The 9896-nt window shown below is 42.3% G+C and overlaps 2 protein-coding genes across 3 annotated transcripts; one reads left to right on the top strand and one right to left on the bottom strand.

Annotated features, from left to right (window-relative positions):
- Positions 1–4042: 4042 nt before the first annotated feature.
- Positions 4043–5371, top strand: LOC102708701 (late embryogenesis abundant protein 17-like). The gene is made up of 3 exons (XM_040522583.1): positions 4043–4725; positions 4780–4854; positions 4929–5371. Exons 1-3 carry the CDS (start codon positions 4043–4045, stop codon positions 5209–5211), a joined length of 1041 nt encoding a protein of 346 aa, XP_040378517.1. The 3' UTR covers positions 5212–5371.
- Positions 5372–6246: 875 nt separating this feature from the next.
- Positions 6247–9896, bottom strand: LOC102713338 (ELMO domain-containing protein A). 2 transcript variants are annotated; one of them, XR_423276.3, is made up of 11 exons: positions 9675–9896; positions 8843–9016; positions 8619–8733; positions 7657–7754; positions 7514–7582; positions 7313–7428; positions 7169–7223; positions 6944–7064; positions 6710–6852; positions 6456–6643; positions 6247–6364 (listed from the first exon to the last, which is right to left on the bottom strand). XR_423276.3 is itself a non-coding variant. In XM_006649949.3 (10 exons), exons 2-10 carry the CDS (start codon positions 8978–8980, stop codon positions 6542–6544), a joined length of 957 nt encoding a protein of 318 aa, XP_006650012.1. In that variant the 5' UTR covers positions 8981–9016; positions 9675–9896; the 3' UTR covers positions 6336–6541. The 2 variants fall into 2 exon arrangements, 1 of the variants encoding a protein (XP_006650012.1); XM_006649949.3 differs by having other exon boundaries at positions 6336–6643.

Raw genomic sequence — 9896 nt, 5'->3', positions numbered from 1 at the left:
TGGTCAAGAATGGTCCTGACATGAAACCCGCAAATGGACGGTTGTTAACACGGAAATTTGGTAAATTTCCGTATTGGATTCGGATAAGAAAAGGCACAATCGCCGATAGAGATTTTATCCAGAAGAGTTCGAATTCAACAGGGAATCGTGAATACCAAGGCATGGTGGCATAAATTTGTCTATTAATTAGAGTTAGTTAGAATTTTATCTCTAAGAGATTAGAGTCCGATCGGGACTTGTTAGTTTTCTTTTATCTATTAAAAACTGTGTCGTGTTAGAGATAAAGTTTGTTATTTCTTTTTATCTGTTAGGAGTCGTGTCCGACACGGACTAGCATCAACCCGAGGGTATAAATATATATGCCCGGGGCCATTGTAAATCATCTACAATCAGATCAACTAAATTTCGGCACATCGTCACCCTCTTGTCCGAGGTTTTTCAACTCCGGCAGAACTTGGCACCTGACGCGGGGCTACATCGCTTCGATCTCCGGCAGAGGGGTAAGTCCTACGTTTTGTCGGGCCACGGTAATCGCATCAGCTATATTAGAATTGTCTCGGTTCGGTCCGATCTTCTAATTTGGTTGTCGATTGCTAGTTATCGTATCAGTTTCAACTTAGATTACTTTCGTGTTTTGAGTTGATCTGGTCGACCACTTTGGACGATCTACGTGGGTTTGATATTTGTTGTTTGACATATTCAATCTAGTACTGTCTCGGTTAGGTCTAATCTAGTAAATTACGTTTGTCAGATGGTTTATATCAGATCAATGTATTTTGTTCATTATTTTATCAGAGTACCAGCTGATAAGTTATCAGTCATCGGCTCATTAGCTTGATAGCAATCTAGATCTTGGTTGGGTCAAATCTTCTATGATTATTCTTAGCAATCTGGACTAGGTATTTTATAGATATTGGTTATTTGTCCGTTGTCTATAGCCGATAATTTTTGCCGATCTACATGTTTATCATAATTACATCAATATAGTAGTTGATTGCTTTACTGCATTATTTCTATACCAATTGGCTTGATTTAGTTAGATCGACAGTTATTTGTGTTGCATCGGCTTACGAGAATTACATGCAAGTTGGGTTTAGCTGATCGTAACACGCGATTCATTGTTTATTCCAAGTAATTCGTCGATTTATTTATTAGCCTTATCGATCTTCATGTTTCCTATAATCATATCGTGCTCGACTGCATACTGTCTTGGTTAAGTCCAATCTTTGTACTCTAGTTCGATCTGGTTATAGGGGCTTATCCGATCGACTAAGATTAATAAGTAACTTGGCGGATTACGTTGGTCTAATATTTATTTCAAGTCTATTTCTATCAATTTTCTAGCCGATCCAAGCTTTTTACAGCCGATTGTTCATCCTATCGGCTAGCCGTTGCAGCATCTACATCAGATCGACTGGATTATTAGTTACTTATCGGCTTAATAGCCGATCGGCTTGTTTTACCGTTCATCTTGTCAGTTGCAGAATTAAATTGACTGGCACGCCCGCGCACCTTCTAAGATTTAGGTCCTGCACTGGAGCTGTCTAAGATTGACTCCTAGGCCTACGTGTGTGAATGTTGATTGTCATTTTCAGCGTCAACAACTGTGTAGCGCGAAGGTGGAGCCGAGGGAGACTGTGGCAACTGGTGCAGTAATGAGCGGCAACTGCGTGGAAGACTAGAAAGGGAGGAAAATTTTAGGATTATCTGGTTTGAGGATAGTTATATATTATGCTCTAACAACTTGGTTATTAGGGCCTATTGGGCTTTAAAAATAGAAATTTATTGGATTTATACAATTTCAAGGCTCGGTGAGGGAAAAACTCTCCCGTCCCTAGCCACATAGGGGCGGGTCCCAAGAGTGGAATTCACTATCCCTAGGTGAGGAGCCCGACGATTTATAGGCCAGAGCAACCGCACTGCTCACCCTCCAGGGCCGGCTATAACAGAAACTTAGTTGTTATCTTTTCGTCCGTCTACTGCTTGGACTTCTACTCCTAGGATGTGTATAGAGGTGGTAATAATCTCAAGTTTTTTGTCTATAAAATTAAAAGGTTAGGTTTAAAATGGAGTTAGCTAAATTTTTATAGTTGTTTGATTTATTATCATTCCTAGTTGCCTATAGTCTGTCTTATGAAAAAAATTTATACATTGCTCTACATCCAACAAATGCAAAATATAAAAATAATATATTAAATATGATAGAGATAACTAAATAGAAAACCCATCAACCTATCTAGTATTTAATTATATGGATATGTTAAATGATAGTTTTCTTATGAGTATATGATACTCCCTCCGGTAATTTATGTATGATGTTTCGGACATATAAATTAGCTTTGTTTTAACTATAATTCTTTGTCCTAACGACGAACATTAATGATCGGAGGTAGTAGTTGTCTAGGACTACTGTACATCCAGCCACGAACCGTTGGATTGAAACGTTGGGCTATTGGATCTGAAATTTCTGTGGCAGCTTGTACTAATGTTTTATGGGCCGATGGGCCCATTCAGCAGCCCAACTAGCTGAGCCCAGGACTGCCTCAGTGGCCGGCGGCCAACCTCACCAATGACCGAGTGGCGATCAGTTGATGATGGACTGATCATTTTATTATCTTGACAACGGATGTTCTCGATGGGCTGATACTCCCTCCAATTTAATATTCTTTATCATTTAGATAATAATATATTCTTTTAAATCTACCTTTGATTATAATTTTATATTAATATATATAAAGTAAATAAATATTTTTAAAGTATTCTTTATAACTAATGTATATATGTTGTGCTAGTATTTTTAAACTAAATATTTTATATATTGTAATTAAAGTTTTAAAAGTTTGACTATAATATTATTTAGACCGGTACTTCATCAGTTTCATAATATAATATGTTTGAATTTTTTGCTTATAATGTTTGATCATTTGTCTTATTCAAAAAGTTATGGAAATATTATTTAGTTTGCATGATTATTAAAAGAACTTTAAGGATGACTTGTCATTTTTTATATTTATACTAAACTTTTAAATAAGACGAATGGTCAAACGTTTAAAAAATTAAATATTTTATATTATAAAATAGAGCGAGTAATATATGGATCGAAGGAAAGAGGAGTACTATTTAACTTAGGCCGCTTAGACCACAAATTACTGGAGGTGGGCTTGAATGAAACATCTTGCAGTGCAGCGATTGAGCGTCCTTGTTCTTTAGGCCGTCCCGGACTCCCGGCATCTCATTCTCTTTGATACTTTACCATCCAGATAAGGATCATTAATATCGTATATATTTATGTATAGCTACAAATTAATAATCTACTCGTTTTCTCTTCTTTTATCTATTTAAAATATATTTATAACTAATTTATATTCTGCTATTAAACATGCTCTACCACGAGAAATTTGCATCGTCCATTACTCATGGTTCAAGCGGACAAGATGCACGATCCCTATCCGGCGACCGATGGCTCACACGTCCTTGGGACTCCCAGTTTCGGGATTCGGAGACCAGACAACGTAAGAAGAGAAGGCTAATAATATAGCTAATAAACTGTCTATAAGATTTTTTATAGTTTTTTCTTAGCTTTTCATCATTAATGCAGGACCCACATATCACTCTCATAGAGTTTTTTGGTTCGTGTGCCCAAACTAACTACAAGCTTACAGTCTGCTTACACTCTCTCATCCCCTTTCTCCTTTATATAAACATTTAGCCGGCTTATATCTGCTATTATTATCCTTGCTCGAAGGCAAAGGCATCCATCGATCGACGCCGCTACGGAGGCACGTGTCTGCTTACCACGCATCTGCACACTCCACGGCCACGTACGTGTCACTAGCCCCAGCCTACTTCCACAAGGCACACGTGTCCCCCCTCGCCGAGGCACGTGTCGCGCCCCCACCTCTCGCTCCGCGGTATATAGCCGCCTCCGCCGTCGCCGGCGAGCTCAATCGTGACACAGGGAAGGCGAAGCTACTATACTAGAGCTGTATAGCACACTGAGCACAGACTTCGGAGCTCCAGCGAAGCGTACCTGAGAGCAGCCATGGCGTCGAGGCAGGACAGGCGGGAGGCGCGGGCCGAGGCGGACGCGCGGCGCGCGGCGGAGGAGATCGCGCGGGCGCGGGACGAGCGCGTCATGCAGGCGGAGGCAGACGCGCGGTCGGCCGCGGACGAGATCGCCCGCGCCCGTGCCGACCGCGGCGGCGCGACAATGGGCGCCGACGCCGCGGCCCACCACGGCGGCGGCATCCTGGAGAGCGTGCAGGAGGGCGCCAAGTCGTTCGTGAGCGCCGTCGGCCGCACCTTCGGCGGCGCCAGGGACACCGCCGTGGAGAAGACCTCCCAGACGGCGGAAGCCACCAGGGACAAGCTCGGCGAGTACAAGGACTACACCGCCGAGAAGGCCCGTGAGACAAATGACACCGTCTCCAGGAAGACGAACGAGACGGCGGACGCCACCCGCAACAAGCTCGGCGAGTACAAGGACTACACAGCCGAGAAGGCCCGGGAGACCAAGGACTCCGTGGCGCAGACGGCGAGCGACGCCTCCAAGGCCACCAAGAACAAGCTGGGCGAGTACAAGGACGCGCTGGCCGGGAAGACGCGGGAAGCCAAGGACACCACCGCGCAGAAGGCGACGGAGTTCAAGGACGGCGTCAAGGTGACGGCCCAGGAGACGAGGGACGCCACCGCCGACAAGGCGAGGCAGGCCAAGGACGCCACGAAGCAGAAGGCCGGCGAGTACTCCGACGCCGCCAAGGACACCGCGCAGGACGCCAGGGACAGGTCCTGGGCCACCACCCAGACCGCCGCCGACAAGGCCAAGGACACGGCTGACACCCACGACGCCGACAGGTATACTCGCCGGAACACTCGTACTAACTACTCCTGGCTATAGATCCAACATTGCTCACGTTTCGTGTACGCAGGGGCCCAGGGTTGTTCGGGGCGCTTGGGAACGTGACGGGCGCGATCAAGGAGAAGCTGACGGTGAGCCCGGCGGCGACGCAGACGCAGCAGCAGCAGCATCTGGGCGGCGAGGACGAGCGCGCGGTGAAGGAGCGTGCGGCGGAGAAGGCGGCGTCGGTGTACTTCGAGGAGAAGGACCGGCTGATGAAGGAGCGCGCGGCGGAGCGGGTGGACAAGTGCGTGGAGAGGTGCGTCGAGGGGTGCCCCGACTCCACCTGCGCCCACCGCCACGGCAAGATGTGATCTCCACCATCATGACGCGATGAGTGCAGCGCCGCTCCGCGTTCCGTTCGTGGCGGTGGACTAATAAAACTCCAGCGTGTTAACCTTTGCGTTTCACTTTCACTAGCTACTTTATTTTGCCTTCGTCAGTTTCCACTGCCATGTATGTTCTTATGGTACTAAAGCCTTATAAATCATTTGCTTTTGCTTCAATTTCCTTGTGCGAATGATCAACTCGGCGTGGCGTGACCTATGTAGATAACGTCGTCGAAGGCCGTGGTGGTAGCGGCTGCAGTGCGAAGGAAAGACGATCACCCCATCTTTTCCCTTTTTACTTATAAACCATAACTAAAATTTAAATTTTTAACTAAATTTTAAAATTTAAGTTGATTTTAACACTTTTTTGGTAATTTATTTTTCACCCGTTTTAAAGTCTTATTCATAAATTATTTTTTATAAATTGTTTTGAATAAAATAACTGGTCGGTCTTTAAACTTATGACGTGGTATCACTTTATAATTTGTATCACTTAGGTCTATAATTTAGAAAATACACTATACACATAAACTTAAAAAATACATGGTACCATACTTTGAGAAAACACTATACACATGAACTTAAAAAAATACACGATACATATTTAAGTTCATGCCATTCAGGTCTATATCACAATATGCACAACTTAAAAAATACACGACGCACATTTAAGTTCATGCTATTCTGGTCTAGATTTATAAACTTGAAAAATACATTATGCACATAAACTTAAAAAATACACGATGCACATTTAAGTTCATACCATTTAGGTCTATGATATATGAGTTTATGTTTAGGTCTATGATATATGAGTTTATGTTTAATGTATCATCCATATTTACGCACTGTTTTAATGCATCATTTAGGTCCATAAACTTGTTTTAATGTATCAGATTTTAGACGTTAAAATGATTTATGAGCATAAACGTGCATTAAAATTTCCGCACACAAAATCATCTGAAAATATGATCGTCCGATCGATTCTATCGAACATCTAAAAATGGTCGCCCGGCTAAAATGCGAAAACTATGTTTTCAGTGACAAAATCGGAGCAAAGTATATCATTGATAAAAATGTCCGCTCCACTCATTCAAATAGTAGTGTACATGTGATCAATTTGATGCTTATTGGTATTATCCTGAAATGGTCAGAAATTACAGAAAATGAACACTATGTACAAAAGCCTGGATTTTCCTCTCAAACAGGAAAAAAGATAAATATGCACTCACATGGTCAGACAACAAAAGGTCCCGCCGACATAAATAATTTCCTTCTCCTGACCGAAATGTAACAACTCGATATTTACTTATTTGGTTTATTTGTCCAGCATTGTATAAGACGGCAGGTCCTTCACCTCCAATACATCCTCTAAGACCAGTTCACGCTCCAACTGAGTTCTTGTAGATTTCAATACTTCCTGGCACAACGAAAATGAATAGATAAGCAGGCCATTGATCGAAACAAAGATTATGCACTGTCTTACATTGAACTCCATGTAAGAAGCACGTTTCACAAGCCACTGAGCATCGAGCAGACGAAAGGCCACGCAGTAGAGGTGATCAAATGCATTCTCATCCCGTCCAAGTAGTTCTACGAAAGGAACTCCTGACTTTGAAGATGGAACACCTGCACAGTTCGAAGAGAATTAAACAGAGGCAATGGGAACCATATAAAACCATTATAGTACCACGGCAACTTTTGGAAACTAGCATATTACTTGACTGTAAATCCAACATTTGGATCAACATAAATGAAATGTTGATCCCAGCAACTGCAAAAGGGTACTCCCAATCTGCTCTCTGCCCTTGTACTTTGTTCAGAAGCGCCTGAAAGGAACCCTGTACCAGAATTATAGAATTATTGGTGAGTGATTAAACAAAAAAACACACTAGATATATGGCATTAATAAGTCTTATCAAAATAGATGATATAAGGTATTTACAGGGTAGTTCCTAGCAAAAAAGATGAGGTTCTCCAATGATATGAATCCTCCACCCCTGCATAGACAATACCAGCATTAGATGGCTCTGTTAACTAAATCCATCTGCAGCAGAAAGGAATGTAGACACAAATAAAAATGGAATACCTGAAGTCAGTTGATGGATCAGTGCCTTGCCAGCCCATCTCCTTCCATAGTTCTGATTTGAGTGGAGGAATGTCGCGATTGGGGTATGCTAATCTCCAAAGTTGTCTCAAGGCATCCTAATAAACAATGTAAACTTGTTTGCATGAGAGTGACTTGTGACCACATGAAAATAGCTAGACTTAAGCAAAATAGATTACATACTTGGTGTTCCACACGAGAGCCATCGAAAGGGATTTGCAATCTACACCTTAAAGTATTCAGTCTATCTTCCTGAAAGGAATAAAATATATACATTAAGGCTCAGAACATCATCAATTCTTACATAGTTCCTCTCAATACATTACCTGCAGAGGACTTAGATACAGTGAACTGCTGTTTTGGTTGTCCAATGAAAAGGGAAACAATCTACCAAATAGTGATCCAGAGCTAACAATAATACTTGCTGCACATGAAACCGCAAAAAAAAAAAAAATCAATATATTATTCTTGAAAGCACTAAGGGGTACATCCATTAAATAGTTGCAACACGGAAATAGTTGCAGCACAGCACAACAATACTGCTCTTGTAATGAATTGGAAGAAAAACTGACATGGGTTTCCAAAATGGAAAAAAATAACTATGTCCATCGTTATGGTTTCTTATGCCAAGTGAACATTGCTACATCAGCAGTTTATTTGCATGGTTATAAGAAAAGGAAACAGAGTCAATAATATGACACGGTTATTTAAAGTAGCAATTATTCTGCCTAGTCAATTTTACTAACACACAAGAATGTCTTTGCAGTAATTGTGAAAATGATGACAAAAGCAAATTAAGATAAGACTATTTTAGCACTAGAGGCTTTACAAGAGCACTAAGATAGGATGACGGCTGCATCCATTCTTAAATTTGTGTTTTGAGCAGCAAGCCAGATCCCAGAAGTTATACAAAGTATAATGAAAATTGCTAAACTTGTATGCATTGGGTCAGTCCGACAATCTGACTACCAAATACCAATGGTTACTCATTACCAAATTCAAGAACACTAGCTTGTATGAGATAAAATCATAAACATACTGTATATGAGAGTATATGCACATTAACCTCGAATTCAACTCTCAAAGATGGTGTCAATGGGTAGATTACATAAACTACTTACTAAAGCTATTACCAATACTTAATTCATAGTACTTAGAAAGGATTAGTCTTAATTATCATTACATGCGCTCAAAACGTATAAAACCAGGGAACAGAAATGAGCAATAGCAGTCCACTAACGTCAAGTGTAGAAATAATTTATTTATCGATGATGCAAGTGAACAGTACCTAACCATTGGGCCCATTGCGCAATCAAATTTGAGAAAAGAAATGACCAGTGTAGCTGTTCCTTCTTTCTATCATCACCCCATAAGTCTTGCCTTCTGGCTCTGGGATCATATACCTTTAGAAGACAGAAAATTTGTCAATACCTTAGAAAGGGATATACAGTTGTCTGTTCATCCAAAATGTAGTAGCAAGGGTTAATAAAATTATGATAAGAAAGGCTTAACCTCTGATGGACCATTATCAGAAGATTTCCCTAGTAAAGGTTCATTGAGGGAATCTACGCTGGATATGTCAACATGCTCATTCTTCCTTCCATCGACATCTCCATGATGGAGCCGCCTCCTTAGATTAGTCATTGACATGAAGTACTTGTAATCTAAACAGAAAAAAAGAGGGTGCTGCACATACAGAAACTTAGATGGATTGTTAATGTAATAACAAGTAATCTACTGTGCATTCTCTGAAAGAACAACATATTAAAATAAACATCTCACAAACGTAATGTAACAATATGAACGTTTTACTACCAATCACATTATGAATTCATGTGTAAGCATCCAATGGAAGTCTCATAGCCAGTGAATTGCCAATTTTATCATATTGCAGAGGATTAGACAATCACGGATTCTCTGAGGTGAAAAAACTACCAAATTTCGATCCACCACTCTACAGAACATCGTAGAAGTCCAAATTTTCATAAGCTTCCACGCCCCGAAGATAAACCAAAACCTACAACCAACAAATTCGCAGACAGCCAGGCTCCCCAACAGCTCAGACGCAAACCCGGTGCTCACCAGCACGAAACGAGCTACCTTCCCAAATTCCCCAACCACGGCAACCCAACTCTCCTCCCGGAATGCGGCAACCCCGACCGGTTCCTCCCCCCAAACTTCAAAACCCTACCCCCCCCCCCCCCCACTTCTACCCCGATTCGACGATCTCACCGACGCCTGCGCATAAATCCCGCTCGATCGGAGCCAAATTGGGCTCAATCAAGGGAACAAATATATATTTAAAAAAAAAAAAAACAGCAAAGAGGGGAACGCTCGCACGTACCCTGGTGGTCCCGGAGGCGCTCCCGGATCAAGAGGAAGACGGAGAAGAGAGGAAGCCCCCACCCTGCCTTGGGCTGCGGGGGATTCGGCGCGTGCGCGGCCGCAGAGGAGGAGGAGAAGGCGACTTTGGAGCTCGCAGAGGGGCTCTCTCTCGCTCGCTGACTCGAAGCTTCAAACCGAGGAGGAAGCTATGTACGGGGAAGAAAGCTTCGGTCCAAAGGCA

This window comes from Oryza brachyantha, chromosome 3 (assembly GCF_000231095.2).
Source record: "Oryza brachyantha chromosome 3, ObraRS2, whole genome shotgun sequence".
Taxonomy (NCBI): Eukaryota; Viridiplantae; Streptophyta; class Magnoliopsida; order Poales; family Poaceae; genus Oryza; species Oryza brachyantha.
The sequence above is the reverse complement of the archived record's forward strand: the minus strand, read 5'-3'. Positions and strand labels throughout refer to the sequence as shown.